We start from the raw sequence: 23,861 nt of genomic DNA, 5'->3' as shown, positions 1-23,861 counted from the left end.
CGTATATTTCTAAAACATATACCGTAACTCAAAATGCCTGTAAACTTTAACAACCTTCCTTCTGTAACCAGCCAATTGCTTATATGTAACAGCGCCACGATGCCCACGGGCTGAGCGTGCGCTTTAAAAATATGAATAAATAAATAATAAATAAATAAAATAGAAAATACTTCAGAAAAACCTGTTATGGATAACACTTTTCACAGTATAGAAGAAAAAATGGATTTATTGTTGACTAATTTTAATAATTTGAAAACTTTTGTGGAAGATCATTTTGAACCAAAAACCTCGTACCATTGCCCCACATGTACTTGACCCTCCTCACCATATCCCAGTCAATTATACCCAAACCCTCTCCATAACCCAAAACATTTTGATGAGACTTCCATCCCTTCTTCACCTAATAACAATCATGATGAAACCCCTAATTCTCCTGTTTTTGTTTCTGCCTCACCTTCTCTGTCATAAATGATTAATATATTTTAAATAAAGTTTAATTTTTATATTGTGTTGTAAATAGTTTCGTTTTTTTAAAAAAACAATGTAGGTGTCCGCGGACAGTGCAGGTGTTCTGAAATGTTCGTAAATAAACGAAAATGGAGGTGTCCTGAAGAACACTATACCTGTTCGTACTGTTCGCTAGCAAGATGAAACTATTCTAAGAACACACGCGGTGTCCTGAAATGTTTGTAAAAAATAAATAAATAAAGTGTCCTAAAGAACACTATATCTCTCCGTAGTGTTCGCTAGCAAGTTCAAACGGTTCTAAGAACACACACGGTGTCCTGAATTGTTCGTAATTAAACAAAAATGGAGGTGTCTTAAAGAAAACTATACCTGTCTGTACTGTTCGCTAGCAAGTTGTTCTAAGAACACAATTGATGTCCTGAAATGTTCGTACATAAACAAAATTGAACATGTCCTGAAGAACACTATATCTGTCCTTACTGTTCGCTAGCAAATTTAAACTGTTCTAAGAACACACGTAGTGTCCTGAAATGTTCGTTTCACGTGTGACGCAATTTTAATTAGTTCAGGAACTGAACAGTGTCCGTAGAACATCAACGCGCATGCGCAAGCCAATCTCCGTGCATTTGGTGTCCTGCGGACATGCGCTTCCTTTGCGGACTTGTTCGCGAACGGATCATATGACCGTGCCCACGCTGATCGTGTGTTCTGAATGCGGACACTGTTCGGGTCCCCGAACAAATTAAAAGTACATTTTCAATTAATCCATAATATTTTTCAATAAAATCTCACCATGGCACAAGTCCCACATATTAATCCTGAGTTTCTACATACGTTTTGAAACTTTTCAAACTTTTTTTTGTGTTCGATCTGTCCGCGAACAGCGCGCATGTCCGCGGACCGCGCACAAGCACCCCTATAAAAGACCACTCCCTAGAGCTTATTCTCATTGAGTTTCTGGCTATTCTTCAGAGCACAGCTATTTTTCCAGCAACTTGCTGATTACACCATCGAGATGGCATCCCTGGCTGCAGAACTGCCACCTGGTGCTGCACCTGCTTCAGCACCACCCCCTCCCCCTCCACCACCACCACCTCCCCAAGGGCCTGAAGAGGGGAACAGGAGTGAGGATGCGGAGGAGGAAGAAGAGGATAATGAGAATGAGGTAGAGGAAAACCCTACTACCCGCACTAGGCGTGAGTCTCGGGTGTGGCGGTTATTTACCATTCATGGGAATGTTCCTAAGGCTCGTGCGAACCGTGTTACATGCAATGAGTGCAAAATGATAGTCAGTGCACGAGAAGATCTGCTCACTACCCTAATAAAACCCCCTCTACATCTTCCTCTCTCAGCTCGCCCTTTCTTATCCCTGTGGTTGGTGTCTCCCCCTTTACCTTCCTTTCCCCTCCTCTCCTAGTGTGTCGTGTATAAAAAACCCCAAAAAATACAAAATATCAAAAAAAAAAAAATTAAGGCTCTTTTCAGAGCCGCCTTTCACAGTTAAAAAACAGAAGTGAAAATAAATGAAGCAGGGCCCTTTGTATTTTTTAGAAGTCCGCGGACAGTTCGCAAACATTTAAAAAATTGGGTTGCTACCCCATCATAAACATTGCAGTTTTCTCTGGGAAGAAGTGGTGGCTCTGAAAAGAGCCTTTGGGTGGTGTTTGTAAGTCAAAAATTATAAATGCTTAACACCTACTACAAAATGGTTGTTGTAATTCCAAAAAAAGGTCGCAATGCATTTTGTACATTTCTCAGAAAAATCTGTTTGCCAGCATGAGTAAGATGGACTCCATCTCTGCGAAAAATGTATGTACTACGAAACATAATATTTTCATTGTGAAAAGAGTACATGCCAAAATCTCTTAGAAAGGTACAAACAGCCTTATTAACATTGTGCCTTGCTTTTTCCATTTGTGGACCAAATGAAGAAGAACGAAGCCACATTTGTCTCTGCGCAATCCGTGAAAATATCACTTGAGAATTAGGAAACATGTCCATAACCTTCCCAAGTCCTTCTTTCATAGCAAATTGCAAAAAAATTCCAGTCACATGTCCTAAACTGTTCCCTCCACAATGAATTACAATTATGTCTGGATGTTGCTCTGTCTCCAAAGTAGCACAGAGAGGTAGCAAGTCCAACCACTTCATGCCAGTGTACTTCCACATGTGGGAATGCAAGATCTACAGCTACTCCACAGCATTCTGCATGCACCTTCAACCAATGTATCCATGAATCTCCCAAAATCCAAACAATCTGTTTTCTGAACCACACAGCCATAGCTATCTTTTGTTCTCTCAGCAAAAAGAGTATCTGAGAAACTCTCTCCTGGCACAACACACCCACTAAACTTTCCTGACCAATCCCTTTCAGTGCTTATTCTCATTTGCATGACTTCTGAACCCAAAAATCCCCGGATGTAACTCCCGATGTCCACGAACTACCGCCATGTCCGCGGATATATCGTAACATGAACAGCCCTTCTACCATTTCCACTTCACTCTCTCTGCCATTCCCTCATTGGATGTAGCTAAAAAATCACATGACCATGCACCAATCACATTCAAGACCTCTACATCTAACTGCATCATCATAGATCAGCACTGCAAATGTACTGTGAATCTCTCTGAGTACAAGTTTCATATCATTGGCAAGCACCATCTACCAGAAATACTGTACAAGTCTCCAAGATTTCTACCTGCAGCTCCATGCATATCCATATGCATGAACACAAAGTTCAGGTATGCATATTTTCTGTACAGTAGATGAACACATTTTCAAACAGACTTTTAGCTTGTGTAATCTGTAAAATGAATTTACTGTATTTTTTTTCAATTTCCTAAAATCAACTATCACTTATAAACCTTCATACTATTTACTTTCTTTCTACACACACACTCAAATCATGTTAAACTAACATTTTGTAAATGAAATATATAGACTACATATATTCAAACAAAATTGCATGCAAGCACAATCTATGTTTGAATCTTTAAAAAAATACTTTTACAATTTCATATTTTTTTGTTTTTATTTATTTATTTACTTAATTACTTTAATTTAGACATGACATTGAGGCGCTATTACCTAGAACAGCTTACTTACAGAAATAGTGGTATTCACTGGTATATTATAAATCACAAGACATAGTAAAGATATTTTTTTTTGCTACAGTTAGTCATTCAATACAATTTGTTCATTAAAACATATCATATGTACTGAACTGATGCAATGTATCTTATGTAAATAAATTAGTTTAATGGTTTTAAAGAAGGCACTGAGGATTTCAATTAAAAAAATCAATATCTAAATTAAAAACAGCACTATATACAAACAAAGTTACTAATTTGAAGCTTTTACAATTGCAGTGAAGACCAGTCTCCTCAAAAGAAGCAGCCGAATTCGAAGAACAAAGAAGAACTAAGAAGTTACCTGTTAATTTAAGAAAAAAAGTAAGTAGAATATCACCATAATATTTGTATTATTAATCAAACATACTATGACGTTAATACAAGCTATTTCGGTGCCTAAAAATAGAGATTGTGTACCATTTTGTCCAAAAATCTCCATGTCTTAAACAGCGATTTACAGCCAGAATGGCCCACAAATTCCTGTTTTTGGACACACAAATTACCCAACTGAACCGCTATAATTTTCATATTACAGAACAAACAACTGTTTTAATTGTATACATTAGATTTACTATTTGTACTTTTCCACACCACTAGCTTACTTTTTTTTGTCATCTGAACCCGTTTAGTAACACATAAATTCAAGAATACCTATCCCTACTAGTTGTAGTTCCCAATGCACAATCACACACCATTACATACATCTTTATCATCTTACTCAAAAACTCATGCACACAGCACACATGCATTCCAGAACACCCCAACCCATATCGTCTTTATTTTTTTCAACAGACCCTAAAGAATGCCTACCAAAAGTCAAGTCCGTAGAAAGCAACTCAAAAGTAGAGCAAATGAAAATAAAAGTGTCCAACATAAGCATCCATCTCTAGCAGAATTTGTAAAAAAAAGTTGAAACAAAACAGCTAATACAGTCATTTAGTGAAACACAAGAAGTTTCAAGTGCAAAAACCTTGCCTTCTCTATCAAAATGTAAAACAAACCAAAAAAGAATTAACAGAAAATCAGCTATCACTACAGATAAAACTACTTTTTCAAATTTTAATATAGTGCAAAGTAAGCACACCAAGAAAATTATTTTAGCCAAAATGTACCGTCACAAAGTCCTTCAAAATCTTATAAAAACAGGAGAGCAATCACGTTCAATGCTTACAGCCTTTAGTAGGAAATTAATCTTATTCAACTGAATCAGAACGTCTAGTGTACAAATGGCCATGCACGTCAATGTGTAACATTCCCAAACAATGTTTCAAATCTTTACGCCAATTCCTCAATAAATATGTAAAGACAAAATCAAAATTAAATTACTGCAAAATATGGCCTCCATTACAGGACCTACTTGTAAAACCACTTTCCATGATATCAAAAGGATATCAACACATCATTCAACTATAAGAAATCTAGTCTATAAACTGTACTATGCTAAAAGTCCTGCTTTAGCACTAGCAAAGTTAAATAACATCCTTCTACATGGTACAGCAAAATACCTACTTGAAGAAATTCACTATATTAAGAAAAGAATATTTTGGAAGTGAAAGCCATTTACAGAATGAAATAGCTTTAAAGCAATTAAGCAACAATTCTACACATGGCAACCTTTTGCTAAACACATACCAAAAAGAAATACTAACATTTAAAAGTACATCAGCTGAAGTACCAAACCATGTATGTGTATGTTGCCGTGGAACTTTTTATAAAAGTAACACAAAAACTGTAGACCTATCATGCAAAATAGAAGACAATGAAGATTCTAAATGGTTTGAATTAGCTCTCTACCTTGTAGCAAAAAACAAATACGAAATAACTGAGCCCTTAATACTTTGCAGTTACTGCACTACAAAACTTGACAGCAACCAAACTCCTTCACGTGCTATCAAAAATAATTTGGAATTATACCCAGCACCAAAAACCCTACAACAACTTAATTTATATGAGAGCATCATAATTCAAACAGTACACCCATTTCAAGCAATAATACGCCTTCAACCAAAAACACCAAAATTACCTCCCTCTGAATTGGTAAAAGGCATTCGTGGAAAAGTAGTTTATTTACCATTAGATCTAAAAGAAAATGTGCATACTCTAGGAGTGCAACGTCCAATGCAGCAATCTTTAATTATCTTAGTAAATGGAGTACCTACAAAAGACAAAAAAATATGGCAACAGCTGGTAGATTTATATAAAGTTAGACAAGCCTTCCAATATCTTAAAGAGAATAATGAATATTACAAAGAAATTAATATTGAAGAAAACTTGAAAGATACAACTGAAATAATTCAGGAAACACAAGAAGCTGGTCAATAAGAGCTACTAGATCCTGCGACAATATCAAATAGTTTAGACCATTATACAATTCATCCTTTGCACTGTAATGACACCGTAGAAGATGTACTGGAAACTTACCAAATGCGTCAAACAAAAGGATCGCCAATCAGCATATGGGAAAAAAGTATAGAAGCACATGCTTTTCCTCTACTCTTTCCTACTGGCAAAGGAGGAAGGTCTGATGATAGACCTATTCAAATATCAGCTTCAGAATACCGCTCATTACGGATGTATTCTGAAGATCCCAGATTTAGACAAAATGTGGAATACATATTCCACCTACTCTTTGAAAGTGAACTAGCAACTTTATGTTACGGAGTTGCACACATATTAAAATCAGGATCACACTTTCAAAATATGACAGCTACACAATTATTAGAAAAAGTGAAACAAAAGGATGAGGTTTTACAATCAAATATTACAAATCTATTAGCAAATATACGTGGTACTAAAGAGTACTGGTTTCGACGTCATGGAGATGTACGTTGTATGATCAGAAACCTTGGCCCACCCACTTGGTTTGTTACATTAAGTTGTGCAGAATATGCATGGGAAGATTTACATGATTTCCTACGCATATCAAATAAAAACAAAACAATCATAGATATACTAACACCTGGAGAACTTTGTTCTTTGGATCCTGTTAATGTTTCAAGATATTTTCACCATTGCTTCATTGCTATCCTACATTTTATTTGTAATAAAACTGTTCCTCCCCTTGGAGAAGTGCAACACTTCTTTTGGAGAAAAGAATACCAAGCCAGAGGAGCACCACATATCCACATGCTTTTATGGATTAAAGATGCTCCTAAATTTGGTCAAGGCAGTGATGCCACTGTTTTACAGTTTATTGAAAAATATGTCACTTGTGAAATTCCATCAGAAGCCACAAATAGTGATCTTCATGCACAAATTTTACAATTTCAAAGACACAAATGTGGAAAATATTGCCGTCGCAAATACAAAAACAAAGGGAAATACTACACCAAATGGCGATTTGGTTTCCCTAGACCAGTTACAAATACAGGTCAAGTGAACAACCTCATGTCTTCAGTTAGACATAGTGTTAAAGGTAAGTCACCTAAAAATACATATTACATAAAAAGAAAAGAAGAAGAAAAATATATCAATGATTATAATGCAATCATTGCCCACTTATGGAATGCAAACATAGATGTGCAGTACATTGCAGACAATTCTACTGCAGTTGCACGATATGTCACAGCATACTTAACCAAAGCAGAAAAGACAGAGCTCCAAGACCTCTGGAATGACCTGTCATCAGATAAAACAGTATCTCAGAAAATATACAGCATGGGCATAAAAATGCTCACCCATAGATAATGTGGATCATATGAAGCAGCTGATCGTTTAACTGGTACTGCATTGTATGGTAAATCTGAAAATATAGTATGGCTAAGTCTTGGTCCAGCTAAATCTAGAAAAAGAGTTCTAAAATCATATGAAGATATAGAAACAATAGCCAAACATGATCCCAACAGCCAAGACATTTTAAAAAACAATTTTTTGGACACATACTACCCAAACAGAAGTAATACTTTGGAAAACATGTGTCTATACCACATAGCCTAAAACTACACATACAAAAATAATATGAAACCTGATGAAAAAAAAGGTAAATATGGAGTGAAGGCAGCTTAGTTAAACTCACTAAACCAAATTTAATTGATCATATCAAATTGTCATTAAAGACTCCTCAACATAAAGAAGTATATTACATGTCCCTGCTACAACTCTTCAAACCATGGAGAAAAGAAGAACAATTACTAGATAACTATGACTCATATGAGGATGCTTTCAAAGCAAATGAAAGCACTAAACTTTACATAGTACAAAACAATGTTGCACAATGAACAGCAACACGAAGAAGAACTCCAAGCCCAACTAGATAAGGACACTCCTGACAGTAGTCAACCTTCTGCAACAGGAAGCCAAGAACCACTGGGAGAACCACTAATAATAAATGAGGCAGAATTAGCTATGATAGAAATAGAAAACACCATGTGTCAGTATGAAGATAAGGAAGACTTAACTATACTACAATCAAAACTAAACAATGAGCAAAGTAGCATTTTTCAAGAAGTAACAAAACAAATTGCACATGGTGTAAAACATGAAAATAAAGAATGTTCCTGCCATAATTATAAACCTATACTACTGTACGTCAGTGGTGAAGCTGGTTCTGGCAAAACATTCCTAATCAAAATCATTAGTAAGTTCCTTCTACAATTGACAAACAACAAACTGTCAGCTGTTGTCACTGCCCCCACAGGTTTAGCTGCCTACAACATAGGTGGTGTTACATTACACTGATTACTACTATTACCAGTAGAACACCAGAACAAATTAGACTATTACAAACTTTCTGCAGAAGCTGCAATGGAATTACGCAGAGTATTGAAACAAATTAAAATGCTACTAATAGATGAAGTGAGCATGGTCTCCAACCTGATGTTAGCTTTGATTCACCTCAGATTACAAGAAGTACTCAAAACAGACTATGAAGAGCTCTTTGCAGGAAAACACATTATTGTTTTTGGAGATCTGCTTCAATTAACACCAGTAAAAGGTGAGCCTATTTTTAAAACATTAGGACACAAACTCTGCCGTAAGACTGTTGGCAGCATTGGAAATGTCAACCTTTGGCAACATTTCCAATACAGAGAATTAACAGAAAACATGCGGCAATCTGCAGATCTCACTTATGCCAACATTTTAAAAATGATCAGAGTTGGTATACTTTCTAAAGAAGCAGAAGCACTATTGAAAACCCGGCGCATTAATGCACTTTATGGCGATAATGCATGTGCTACAGATGTTATGGAACAATTAGCCCACAAAAATGTCAATTGTATGGCCTTAATGCCAACTCTTGCAAGCTGTTTCGAATTCAAATAAAGAAATGCAACCAATCATGGACATTAGCGCCACAGACAAACTAGATGTACATGGTATGACACTACCCATGTGTGACCAAGCCATAACAAGACTAAATAGTTTAGAAAAATCACTCTCAAACACAGCAGGCTTAGAAAAGATATTAAAATTATCCTTAAATTGCAGAGTAATGCTTTAGATCTAATGGTAAATAAACTACTTTTCCACGAATGCCTTTTACCAATTCAGAGGGAGGTAATTTTGCTGTTTTTGGTTGAAGGCGTATTATTGCTTGAAATGGGTGTACTGTTTGAATTATGATGCTCTCATATAAATTAAGTTGTTGTAGGGGTTTTGGTACTGGGTATAATTCCAAATTATTTGTGATAGCACGTGAAGGAGTTTGGTTGCTGTCAAGTTTTGTAGTGCAGTAACTGCAAAGTATTAAGGGCTCAGTTATTTTGTATTTGTTTTCTGCTATACGGTAGAGAGCTAATTCAAACCATTTAGAATCTTCATTGTCTTCTATTTTGTATGATAGGTCTACAGTTTTTGTGTTACTTTTATAAAAAATTCTACGGCAACATACACATACATGGATTGGTACTTCAGCTGATGTACTTTTAAATGTTAGTATTTCTTTTTGGTATGTGTTTAGCAAAAGGTTGCCATGTGTAGAATTGTTGCTTAATTGGTTTAAAGCTATTTCATTCTGTAAATGGCTTTCACTTCCAAAATATTTTTTCTGGATATAGTGAATTTCTTCAAGTAGATCTTTTGCTGTACCATGTAGAAGGATGTTATTTAACTTTGCTAGTGCTAAAGCAGGACTTTTAGCATAGTACAGTTTATAGACTAGATTTCCTATAGTTGAATGATGTGTTGATATCCTTTTGATATCATGGAAAGTGGTTTTACAAGTAGGTCCTGTAATGCAGGCCAATGAATGTCCTTGTAGTCCTGTGTACTTGCGCACTGGACAGGTATCCATATTTTGCAGTAATTTAATTTTGATTTTGTCTTTGCTTTTTACATATTTATTGAGGAATTGGCGTAAAGGTTTGAAACATTGTTTGGGAATGTTACACATTGACGTGCATGGCCATTTGTACACTAGACATTCTGATTCAGTTGAATGGAGGGGTAATTCTAAGTTTTCAGGGCATATTTTTGTAAGGAGTATTTCTTGTTCCATTATGTTATTATTCACTTTTTCATAACCTCGACCACTGCTATGTATGGCAATTGTATTTGTTTGCTTTTGTTTGTACGCTTCTTCATTAAAATATGGTTCTGTGTTCCTAACCTCGACCACTGCTATGTATGGCAATTGTATTTGTTTGCTTTTGTTTGTACGCTTCTTCATTAAAATATTGTTCTGTGCTCGTAGTGTGATTCCATTCACCTCCGCAGATACTTAAGAAGTTCTTTCTGTTGACATTTCGCTTACTGAAAAGTCTTTTTTGTAATTTAGTTATTAGTTTTGTTAGTGGTTTCATTTTGTTTAACAGTAAAATAAATAACTTTCTTTTGAAAAGAATTGCACTGTCCATCAACGCTTCTAAGATTAATTTCCTACAATAGGTTTTAAGCATTGAACCTGATTTCTCTCCTGTTTTTATAAGATTTTGAAGGACTTTGTGACGGTACATTTTGGCTAAAATACTTTTCTTGGTATGCTTACTTTGCACTATATTAAAATTTGAAGAAGTAGTTTTATCTGTAGTTATAGCTGATTTTCTGTTAATTGTTTTTTGGTTTGTTTTACATTTTGATAGAGGAGGCAACGTTTTTGTACTCGAAACTTCTTGTGTTTCACTAAATGACTTTATTAGCTGTTTTGTTTCAACTTTTTTTACAAATTCTGCTCGAGATGGATGCTTATGTTGGACACTTTTATTTTCATTTGCTCTACTTTTGCGTTGCTTTCTACGGACTTGACTTTTGGTAGGAATTCTTTAGGGTCTGTTGAAAAAAATAAAGAAGATATGGGTTGGGGTGTTCTGGAATGTATGTGTGCTGTGTGCATGAGTGTTTGAGTAAGATGATAAAGATGTATGTAATGGTGTGTGATTGTGCATTGGGAACTACAACTAGTAGGGATAGGTATTCTTGAATTTATGTGTTACTAAACTGGGGTTCAGATGACAAAAAAAAGTAAGCTAGTGGTGTGGAAAAGTACAAATAGTAAATCTAATGTATACAATTAAAACAGTTGTTTGTTCTATAATATGAAAATTGTAGCGGTTCAGTTGGGTAATTTGTGTGTCCAAAAATAGGAATTTGTGGGCCATTCTGGCTGTAAATCGCTGTTTAAGACATGGAGATTTTTGGACAAAATGGTACACAATCTCTATTTTTAGGCACAGAAATAGCTTCTATTAACGTTATAGTATGTTTAATTAATAATACAAATATTATGGTGATATTCTACTTACTTTTATTCTTAAATTAACAGGTAACTTCTTAGTTCTTCTTTGTTCTTCGAATTCGGGTGCTTCTTTTCAGGAGACTGGTCTTCACTGCAATTGTAAAAGCTTCAAATTAGTAACTTTGTTTGTATATAGCGCTGTTTTTAATTTAGATATTGATTTTTTTAATTGAAATCCTCAGTGCCTTCTTTAAAACCATTAAACTAATTTATTTACATAAGATACATTGCATCAGTTCAGTACATATGATATGTTTTTAATGAACAAATTGTATTGAATGACTAACTGTAGCAAAAAGAAATATCTTTACTATGTCTTGTGAAATTTATAATATACCAGTGAATACCAATATTTCTGTAACTAAGCTGTTCTAGGAATAGCGCCTCAATGTCATGTCTAAATTAAAGTAATTAAGTAAATAAATAAATAAAAACAAAAACATATGAATGTGTAAGTATTTTTTTAAAGATTTAAACATAGATTGTGCTTGCATGCAATTTTGTTTGAATATGCGTAGTCTATATATTTCATTTAAAAATGTTAGTTTAACATGATTTGAATGTGTGTGTATAAAGAAAGTAAATAGTATAAAGGTTTATAAGTGATAGTTGATTTTAGGAAATTGAAAAAAATACAGTAAATTCATTTTACAGATTACACAAGCTAAAAGTCTGTTTGAAAATGTGTTCATCTACTGTACAGAAAATATGCATACCTGAAGTTTGTGTTCATGCATATGGATATGCATGGAGCTGCAAGTACGAATCTTGTAGACTTGTACAGTATTTCTGGTAGATGGTGCTTGCCAATGATATGACACTTGTACTCAGAGAGATTCACAGTACATTTGCAGTGCTGATCTATGATGATGCAGTTAGATGTAGAGGTCTTGAATGTGATTGGTGCATGGTCATGTGATTTCTTAACTACATCCAATGAGGGAATGGCAGAGAGAGTGAAGTGGAAATGGTAGAAGGGCTGTTCATGTTACGATATGTCCGCGGACATGGCGGTAGTTCGCGGACATCGGGAGTTACATCCGGGGATTTTTGGGTTCAGAAGTCATGCAAATGAGAATAAGCACTGAAAGGGATTGGTCAGGAAAGTTTAGTGGGTGTGTTGTGCCACGAGAAAGTTTCTCAGATACTCTTTTTGCTGAGAGAACAATAGATAGCCATGGCTGTGTGTTTCAGAAAACAGATTGTTTGGATTTTGGGAGATTCGTGGATACATTGGTTGAAGGTGCGTGCAGAAAGCTGTGGAGTAGCTGTAGATCTTGGATTCCCACATGTGGAAGTACATTGGCATGGAGTACGTGGAATGAAGTGGTTGGACTTGCTACCTCTCTGTGCTACTTTGGAGACAGAGCAACATCCAGACATAATTGTAATTCATTGTGGAGGGAACAGTTTAGGACATGTGACTGGAATTTTCTTGCAATTTGCTATGAAAGAAGGACTTGGGAAGGTTATGGACATGTTTCCTAATTCTCAAGTGATATTTTCACGGATTGCGCAGAGACAAATGTGGCTTCATTCTTCTTCATTTGGTCCACAAATGGAAAAAGCAAGGCGCAATGTTAATAAGGCTGTTTGTGCCTTTCTAAGAGATTTTGGCATGTCCTCTTTTCACAATGAAAATATTATGTTTCGTAGTACATACATTTTTCGCAGAGATGGAGTCCATCTTACTTATGCTGGCAATCAGATTTTTCTGAGAAATGTACAAAATGCATTGCAACCTTTTTTGGAATTACAACATCCATTTTGAAGTAGGTGTTAAGCATTTATAATTTTTGACTTACAAACACCTCCCAAAGGCTCTTTTCAGAGCCACCACTTCCTCCCAGAGAAAATTGCAATGTTTGTGATGGGGTAGCAACCCAATTTTTTAAATCTTCGCGAACTGTCCGCGGACTTCTAAAAAATACAAAGGGCCCTGCTTCATTTATTTTCACTTCTATTTTTTAACTGTGAAAGGCGGCTCTGAAAAGAGCCTTATTTTTTGGGGGATTTTTGATATTTTGTATTTTTTTGGGTTTTTTATACACGACACACTAGGAGACGAGTGGAAAGGAAGGTAAAGGGGGTACACTAACCACAGGGATAAGAAAGGGCGAGCTGAGAGAGGAAGATGTAGAGTGGGTTTTATTTGGGTAGTGAGCAGATCTTCTCGTGCTCTGAGACGATAGTCTCAAAAGCACTACGAAGTCGCTCCCCCCTGCAGAGTACTGTGTCACAGTACATACATACAACTTTGACCCTCGAAAGGTAAGGGTAATCAGCATTCTGTATGGCCTGTGAGGCAGCTTGAGGAAGACGCTGTCCCACAGAGGTGCTTGTGGTGACAGGATCAGAAACAGAGGATGAAGTAGAGGAAATCAACCTGCTACGTTCTTCGCAAGGTACAACTCTGCGAATAGCCACAGAGTGAAATGACCTCAGGTGTCGCTTCATAGTAGTGGTCCCAAAGCTGTACTTACCATGCTTCCCACGACTGAGTATCATTTTGCACTCATTGCAGGTAACACGGTTCGCACAACCCTTAGGAACATTCCCATGAATGGTAAATAACCGCCACACCCAAGACTCACGCCTAGTGCGGGTAGTAGGGTTTTCCTCTACCTCATTCTCATCATCCTTTTCTTCCTCCTCCGCATCCTCACTCCTGTTCCCCTCTTCAGGCCCTTGGGGAGGTGGTGGTGGAGGGGGTTGGGGTGGTGCTGAAGCAGGTGCAGCACCAGGTGGCAGTTCAGCAGCCAGGGATGCCATCAAAGATGCGATGGAAATCTGCAGTTGGCAGCAAAATTCGCTGTGCTCTGTAGAAAAGCCAGAAACACAATAAGAATGAGCTCTAGGGCGTGGTCTTTTATAGGGGTGCTTGTGCACGGTCCGCGGACATGCGCGCTGACAGATCGAACACAAAAAAAGTTTGAAAAGTTTCAAAAGGTATGTAGAAACTCAGGATTACTATGTGGGACTTGGGCCATGGTGAGATTTTATTGAAAAATATTATGGATTAATTGAAAATGTACTTTTAATTTGTTCGGGGACCCGAACAGTGTCCGCATTCAGAACACGCAATCAGCGTGGGCGCGGTCATATGATCCGTTCGCGAACTAGTCCGCGAAGGAAGCGCATGTCCGCAGGACACCAAATGCACGGAGATTGGCTAGCGCATGCGCGTTGATGTTCTACGGGCACTGTTCGGGTCCTGAACTAATAAAAATTGCGTCACACGTGAAACGAACATTTCAGGACACTGCGTGTGTTCTTAGAACAGTTTGAATTTGCTAGCGAACAGTAAGGACAGATATAGTGTTCTTCAGGACACGTTCAATTTCATTTAGGTACGAACATTTCAGGACACTAATTGTGTTCTTAGAACATTTTCAACTTGCTAGCGAACAGTAAGGACAGGTATAGTGTTCTTAAAGACACCTCCATTTTCGTTTAATTATGAACAATTCAGGACACCGCGTGTGTTCTTAGAACAGTTTGAACTTGCTAGCGAACACTACGGACAGATATAGTGATGTTTAGGAAACTTTAATTTTTTTTTTTACGAACATTTCAGGACACCGCGTGTGTTCTTAGAATAGTTTCATCTTGCTAGCGAACAGTACGGACAGGTATAGTGTTCTTTAAGAAACCTCCATTTTCGTTTAATTACGAACAATTCAGGACACCGCGTGTGTTCTTAGAACAGTTTGAACTTGCTAGCGAACACTACGGACAGGTATAGTGATCTTTAAGACACCTCAATTTTCGTTTATTTACGAACATTTCAGAACACCTGCACTGTCCGCAGACACCTACATTGTTTTTAAAAAAAAATATGAAACTATTTACAACACAATATAAAAATTAAACTTTATTTAACATATATTAATAATTTATGACAGAGAAGGTGAGGCAGAAACAGAAACAAAAACAGGAGAATTAGGGGTTTCATCATGATTGTTATTAGGTGAAGAAGGGATGGAAGTCTCATCAAAACTTTTGGGTTATGGAGATGGTTTGGGGATAATTGACTGGGATATGGTGAGGAGGGACAAGTACATGTGCGGCAATGGTACAAGGTTTTTGGTTTAAAATGATCTTCCACAAAAGTTTTCAAATTATTAAAATTAGTCAACAATAAATCCATGCTTTCTTCTATACTGTGAAAAGTGTTATCCATAACAGGTTTTTCTGAAGTATTTTCTATTTTGGTATGCTCTGTACAAAAAAAATATATATATATGTTAAATGTATACAAAATAATAATAATTAAATGGTTTATATTATGAGGTGTTTACCATTAGTTTCACTATCTTGTGACATTTCTTCATGTGGGCCATTCCAGAGTACTAGACATTTCTGTGAGAGAAAAAAAAAAAAGATAATATATTTTTTTATCTAAAACAGAAAGTTTATAAATATATGAATAAAATTAAGTACACTTACTATTTCAGGTAAGATATGTCCTATGTACTCAGTGGGTCTGCTCTTGTTCTCAGTTCTGTCGTGTTTGTGAGGTAATTATGTTGGAAGCCAATTTATTTTCTTGTGGTATATTCCATTTTAGAACATAGTGCATTTAAATGAATGGTTAGTGTGTTGAATATATGGGTTACATTTCTTATGTATTAGTACATATAATGTGTTTGTGTGTTTTTTTTTAATTTGTTAAATGTTCCTATGTTATGATATAACAATCAAACATACCCCCCCAGAGATTTTAGGTAGTGGTACTGTTCTTCGAACATGTCCGCAAACATTAAATGAGTTCGCGGACATCAAGTACAGTAGAAGAGATTCAGTCAGTTCCATATGATATGTATATAAAGTGAAAGTCATTATTGTTAAGTTGCACTACTAAAAACCTATGAAATTCAATGAAAAAACTTTGTTAAAGGGACGTTATGGTTAAGTTGCGCTACTAAAAACCTATGAAATTCAGTGAAAAAACTTTGTTAAAGGGACGTTATGGTTAAGATGCGCTACTAAAAACCTATGAAATTCAGTGAAAAAACTTTGTCAAAGGGACGTTATGGTTCCAAGTAAAACCGAAAAACCCTTGAAATTCGCCAGTTATGGTAAGCTAAGCAACCATAACTCGCGCCACCACCGTACACTGCTAAGACTAACACCCAGGACATCAAAGATGACATCACAAATGTCATTGATGACTTTACTGATGACATCACATGTCTGGCTCACTCTTTTTTCTTTTGCTGACATATCTAGGCCACATGGTTTTCTTCAGTAACAGTCAGAAACTAAAAATGTTATTTTATTTGTAGACGTATCCTTCAAGTAGGTTCTTACAGCAATTCCCTTAGAGTCCAGTCACATCATATGAAACATATACATACGGGAAGACACAAGCTTGAAAGACAGCAATCCTTTTTGTGCATAAAGATAATCAATAGACCTATGAGCACTTTCTGATAGTTCTGTTGTTTTTTTTTTATGGCTGTACTTTCCCTGTATATGGTCATATTTGTATACATTGTACTCACACTACTTTCCTTAGGGTCCAATCACATCAAGTGATACATATACATAGGATAAATAGCAGCTTTGAAACAGAGCAATCATTTATTTGCATGAAAATAATCAGTTAAATTATGAATTGTTTCTGCTACTACTTGTGCTTTTTTGCTAACTTCACTTTCCCTGTATATACACATATTGGTATGTGTTCTTGTGTCTTTGTGTTTTGTCTATAGTAATGCAATTATGTAATACATGTGTTTTATTAGCTACTTATTACATATTTCACAGTACACAAAAATCTATTAAGAAAACAATTATCATTTCATTATTCAACATATTAACATTACGAATATTATACCTTCATCTTGTATGCTGCACACAATGTTATGTTTCTGTATGAGTAGCTTAGTATACTAGATAGAGCCCCATAATATAATGCTATTTATATCAATGCATTGTTCAATGCACTAATTAGGGTATGATATTTATCGCAATGATCCTTGACACTTGTTTCGCAACATTATAATAAGAATCCCTTGTACACATATTTCATGAAAAGTACATACACATGTGATGTCATCAGTGACGTCATCAATGACATTTGTGATGTCATCTTTGATGTCCTGGGTTTTAGTCTTAGCAGTGCACGGTGGTGGCGCGAGTTATGGTTGCTTAGCTTACCATAACTGGCGAATTTCAAGGGTTTTTCGGTTTTACTTGGAAACATAATGTCCCTTTGACAAAGTTTTTTCACTGAAATTCATAGGTTTTTAGTAGCGCAACTTAACCATGATGTCCCTTTAACAAAGTGTTTTCACTGAATATATATATATATATATATATATATATTATTATATATATATTCAGTGAAAAAACTTTGTTAAAGGGACGTTATGGAACACTTTCAACTTATATATATATATATATTATTAAATATATATTCAGTGAAAAAACTTTGTTAAAGGGACGTTATGGAACACTTTCAACTTGCCAGCGAACAATACGGACAGCGTCCTCAGGACGCCCCCATTTTGTTTATTTCCGAACATTTCAGGCCACCGCGAGTGTTCTTAGAACACTTTCAACTTGCCAGCGAACAATACGGACAGCGTCCTCAGGACACCCCCATTTTGTTTATTTACGAACATTTCAGGACACCGCGAGTGTTCTTAGAACTCTTTCAACTTTCCAGCGAACAATACGGACAGCATCCTCTGGACACCCCCATTTTGTTTATTGACGAACATCCGAGAACACATGATATATTCTAAGAACAGTTTCAACTTATCTGCGAACAAAACAGACAGGCATACCGTTCTCAGGACACCCCCATTTTATTTATTTACTAACATTTTAGGACACCGCGTTCTCAGGACACCCCCATTTTATTTATTTAACAACATTTCAGGACACTGCGAGTATTCTTAGAACACTTTCAATTTACCAGCGAACAATGCAGACAGCGTCCTCAGGACACCCCCATCTTGTTTATTTAAGGACATTTCAGGACACCGCAAGTGTTCTTAGAACAGTTTCAACTTGCTTGCGAACAACACGGACACATATTGCATCCTCAGAACACTGCCATTTAGTTTATTTAGAACATTCCAGAACAGCCGTGCTGTCCGCAGACAAATCGAACACAACAAGAGGGTCTACCAATCAATAAATACAACATTTAACCCATCTCATACTCTCCCACCCTCCCCAAACACTCTTACACACCAACACACTCTACTAAATACAATTTTTCAACCAAGTTTCACCGCGCAGTCCGCGGACTTCAGCGAATCCAAGATGGCGGGTGCTACCGAAAATCTGACGTGCTCCACGCTCGGCGCCGTCCAATCAGCGAACACGTTGCATGTCCGCGGACATGACGCAGGCCGGTTGGCCAATCAGGACACTGTCCACGGAGCAAACAGGGAAGTGTGTCCGCAGACCGAACACAGATATCACAAATTTTTTGTGACCTACTTTTTGGTCATTTAAAAAAAATCTACTGGACGGATTTTCACCAAATTGGCAAAAGCACGCTTTCGGGACCAAGCCGCTACTCCTGGTCTAAATTTGGTGAAAATACGTCCAGCGGTTTCGGCTGTAGGCGTTTTTTCCCCATTATGTCTATGGGAAAAAAAAAGTTTTGGGACCCCCCTCATAACTTTCCCCTCCCTGGACGAATCCTCACCAAAATTCAGAGTGAGCCATATACTTTTTTTGCAAAGTTTGGTGAGGATTCGTCCAGTGAGAGCAAAGTTATAAGCCGCCCAAAAACTACTCTTCCTATGGAAACAGCAACTTAACCATAACTGCATGGCCACTAACGTGGCCATGTAATGTAGTAAAATAAAGGTACAAGTCAATTGTGCAGAAGATCAATTAGAACCACTGTTAAAAATGTCAATTGTAAAAGGTCAATTTGGGTAATAGCTACAGGAACATGTTCTACTGATGGAAACGCATTGTCCCACATAGCCAAAGAGACCACCTCAGACACATGTCCAGGTTAGCACGTAGACTGACACTTATATGAGATTCTATGGTAGATGATACAATTCTGTAGCTAGTGCATTCACGGTTTTGTAAGTATTTAAGTATCAAACTAAGGGCATCCAAGGGACAGTAACTGGTAGGGGCACAGCGGCTCATGTGTTTGCTCATGTGTAGGTGTTAATAGCATGATTAAAGCAGTCGGGGAAGCTTCCTCTAGAGACTAAGGCAGCGGAGAAATCTAGCAAAATGGGAAAATATATCTGGCATATGTTTAAGAGTGGATTTGGGGATGGGGCAGCAGCAGAGGTTAGGGATTTGACAGCGTTGCTTTGAGTACTGCGAGAACTTTGATGAGGCAAGAAATATTAAAAAGATGACAATTTGTGTTGGATGTGACAAGGGTTTACAGGAATGCCATCCTCTGTATCATTTAAAGAGAGGAACTCTTTTAATTTGTACAATTTGTTATCATAGCAAATGCCAATAATAGATCCTAGACCTTGCAGTGCAGTGACTTTGGAACAAAGTGTATAGTGTGTGATAAGCATGTGCAACTAAAAAACCTACTCTTCTAATGCTCTTATTGGTCAAGTTTCAATCAGGATGCAAGATTTATGTTGCCCGCAAATTGGCCCAGTGCTAGATGACCGAATTCTTTTTATATTTAGAATTGTTATTTTTAAGATTTGTGTTCCCACTTTGTTTCAAGGCATCTGGCTCCAGATTGTATAGATATACGGTCATGGGAAGCAGAAGGCAATTTGGTTGTGTGATGTCTCATACATTATCGAGATGATAAAGTGCTGAACATTTTAGATACTCATGCTTTATGCAGGGTAGAGAGAATTTCAATGTGATGTAGGGGCCTGGAAGAGGAAGCATGTAAAGGAGCGGGGAATTTATGATGTGTATCATTGTTTTTATGGGACAACACATATTAGTGTCTGAAAATCCAGGGAAATCAACCGTGTGTGGGTGAATGGTGTCTGGGAATATATGAAGCTACAGGATGGACCCAGTGGTCGAAGTGTATGAAAAGAAGAAGTGGAGCTATGTTCCCTGGTTGTCTGCCCCGCTTCCCACAAACCCCATCCCTGCGCCCTCTCCCACACACAATCCAAACACCCAAACAAACACACCTGCTATTAATGGGAATGTGCAGTGCAGCAAGCTTCAACTTCTTCCTACACGTTTATTTTAAAACAAAACAATTCCAGAACGATTTCTTTTTAAAACAAAAGCATAGGAACTATGAAACTTAAAAATAAAAAGTATGGGAGCACCGCTCCCGACTGCTCCCAACCACACTTCGACCTCTGGATGTACCACAAAACAAGAGGAATCCATTGAGGTGAGAGAAGAATGCCCCAGAGAGTGTGATCATTGATGGGTGGAAACTGTGATGCAGGCTGACACATGTAGCGTGTGAGAGAGGTATACAAATCTATTGTTTTAGGTCTTCTAGGAGATCAGCGTGTATGTTAAAGTCACCCAAAGTGATAAAGAATAGACAACCTGGATGGGCACGGAGATGAGAAGGTCCTGAACTGAGTCAGACGTGAAGCATGTATTCCAGAGATCATTTGCCTGATCGAGCAGATGAGGCACCACAAGGAAGATGAGGGCCATGCTCCAAACAGTTCTTTGTTATGTTATGTTATGTTATGTTAACACATTTTGTAGCGTGCAGCTGTCACCTGAGGGTGTCCTGGTGCTGAGAAAGTCCATGTTCAAGGGGGAACAATCAGGGGTGAAGTACATGGAACACCTTCCTAAGGCAAGATGATCAACGTTTGCGCGTAAAGAGAAAGGAAGTGGGTTCCATAAAATTGAGGCTGGAACCTAAAAAGCCTGACCGCCCATTGTGGTTCTTAAAAACCGAGGGACACAGAGAAGCAATGAATTGGCTGACCACGGGATCCTAGAGGGGACATATTTGAAAAGCCTTTCACGGAGATAGAGTGCACCTAAGCCATAATAAGCCTGATGGACTACACAACTCTCCTGTGGGATACTACACCAGGGTCCATATTTAGCTGAACAACCAGGAAATAGTGTGCTTAGCTCTCAAAAGGGACCATCACCCTTGTGATGCCACATTGCCAGTTAACATCTTCCCAAGTAGAGAGCAGGAAGTCAGGAGCACTGGCAAAGCTTTCCCCTGCACCACATCCTACTGAGATCCTTAGAAGAGGACAATATGTATAGAGGAATGGCAAAGCAACGGTTGTGTTACACATTGAATAGTGTTCAAAACAGACCTATAAGTCACAGTGCTGGATGCTTTGCTGGGACCTGTTACTTGAGGCCCGGTCTTTTACTGTGTGACCCAGCCTGCCACTACAGGCATTATTGCTCTTGTAACGTTGCACAGTCAACATATACACATCCCATGACAATGCAATTATTTCACTTCCGCAAAGGACGTTTACCCTGCATGTAGGGTGAAGCGGCATGGGGATGAGGTACAGAGTTGCGGAGCGGGGAGGTGGTTGTGCTGGTTTCTGCAGCACAGAAGAAGAAGGAAATCACTGAAAGGAATGGCCAGTAGGAGAGTGGAGGGGGTCAAGGGGTTCTCCCACGCATAGTGAAGAGGGAGGAGGAGGCGTCAAGCAAGATGTGTGGGAAGCCTACCCCTTAGCCTTGACACTGTCACGATAAGGAAGCATGCATGTATAATAGGGGTGACACCAGGCATATAGTTGTCTGCAGTCTTGAGAAATGTCAGCCTTGGGTTCATGAATCTTTGTAAAGGGTAGCACTGCCATGTAAAACAAACACCATTTCCTCGAGCAAAAGTCTTTTGTTGTGGCTAATTTGCATGCTTATTATGCCTTGCTGGTGTGGCTCTGAATTGGAGGTGAACTTCCAGCAATGATTAGTAGGTGGCGCTGTGGCGTGTGTGAATTGGCTGGAATGGTTTATTTTAGTTTCACATTTTTGGTGAAAGGGTTGTCTTCAAGCCTTTTTCTTTTTAAACCCACCATAACATTTTTGTAAGTTCCCATAGTTTTAATATATTTAAACTGATAAAGGCAAAAAGTCAAATACTTCTATAGCATACACATTGCAAATTGAACACTCTGTTTCAGAAGTTTCCAATCCACTTTTTCAGAAATATGGTCCTGTGCTCTAGTAATGTCTAGCAGAGGTGAACTGTTTACAAATGTTGGAATGTGGGGGCGGGGGGGTCTGGAGCATAGTAACAAGATGTATTCACAGTGTAAAGGCCAGGGCATACATCAACCTGGTCACATACAGTAAATAATCCTTCCAATGCATTGGAGCACCAGTGGAAAGTGTGGCCTTGTTCTAATGCGGTCCCACATTAGACATTGGACAAACCATCTGCAGAAATGCATGGAAAGAATATTGTGTTTGCAGCATGCCAAACATTGCCTTGATACTGACATTTTGAAGTGCAAAGTTTCTGTACACTGCCCCCAGCTGATTAATGAAATGGTGCAGCCACAGATTAAGGATTTGGAATTTGACTAGGAGACGTATGTATGTCTGTTTTTCAGGGAAATCCACTACATATCTTACTGGACAGACCATGTTGACCTGGTAACATGCGTTATTTGCTCATACATTATCTTCATGTTGCTGTCATACATAGAAGAACTTGGACATATTTGAGTTTTGTAGTTGGTGCTGGCACACAGCCATAAACCCAGCAAAAACTTTAGACATGATTTAAACCAATTCTCACCAGCGGCGTCCTGCCAATGCTTCTGAGGTAGCACAGCAGACCCTTGGTATGGTAGATTGTTGGGTGGAGATCCTTGCTCGGGTTTAGCCACTGTCTGTTCAAGTCATCACCAATCAGGGAACACCTGTGACTGAAAACAACAAGATGGAAATCGTCATGAAATGGTACTGGCAATAACACTGGCAAACCTAGCAACATATTAGGTTATGTAAGACTTTAGTCCCATGCTGGAATACTTTCTTTGTTCTGCTGTGCAGAGGCCAATAAACCTGTCAATGTCTAACCTGTAGCAACTCACCCTCTCCTTGAGTTGTTTTGCCTATGGTTTTTGCCACAGAATGAAGTATTAATACATATATAGGCCCTCATTACGACCCTGGCGGAAAGTAACTGACCTGACCGCCATAGCGTAAATAGCGTTTCCGCCATTGCACGATGGAGTAAAGTGCGGCTAATTCTGACCCATCGGGCACAAGCATTACGCCATGGCGGAAGTGAAAAGTCCGCGATGGCGGAAATGTCCCCAAAACGCCCCTCACCGCCGTCGTACGGCGCCCTAGGTGCAATTCCGCCACACATCATAGCGGTCACCGTAATGAGCGCTAATCGCAAAATACGGTGACCGTAAATATACGGAAACGGAAGTAAAAACATGGGGCCGGAACGGGAAACAGCACGCCGTACACCTATAAAATCAGAATCCCAACACAACCATCAAAAATCCGACCCTGAGACACATCCCAACCCGTTAGCCACCCTAGTTAAAACAAACAAAATGGGAAAAGTTGCTAAAAAAGCGTGCGACCGCAAGCGGCAGGTCCACTTCTCCCATGAGGAACTCACCGTGCTCACAGAGACCCTCCAGGAGAATGCTGCCATCGTCTTCTCGACGCAAATGAC

The 23,861-nt window shown here is 38.0% G+C and overlaps 1 protein-coding gene across 1 annotated transcript in view; it reads right to left on the bottom strand.

Moving 5' to 3' along the window:
• AGBL1 (AGBL carboxypeptidase 1) overlaps positions 1 to 23,861 on the bottom strand; it is a 3,520,373-nt gene that overhangs the window by 1,491,832 nt on the left and 2,004,680 nt on the right. Inside the window, exon 19 of the mRNA XM_069624284.1 lies at positions 22,962 to 23,091. Coding sequence (XP_069480385.1) covers positions 22,962 to 23,091 — 130 coding nt within the window. The remainder of the gene's footprint in view (positions 1 to 22,961; positions 23,092 to 23,861) is intronic.

The sequence above is a fragment of the Ambystoma mexicanum genome, chromosome 11 (assembly GCF_040938575.1).
Source record: "Ambystoma mexicanum isolate Mex_15411 chromosome 11, UKY_AmexF1_1, whole genome shotgun sequence".
Lineage (NCBI taxonomy): Eukaryota > Metazoa > Chordata > Amphibia > Caudata > Ambystomatidae > Ambystoma > Ambystoma mexicanum.
This window is presented reverse-complemented; position numbering and strand designations above follow the sequence as displayed.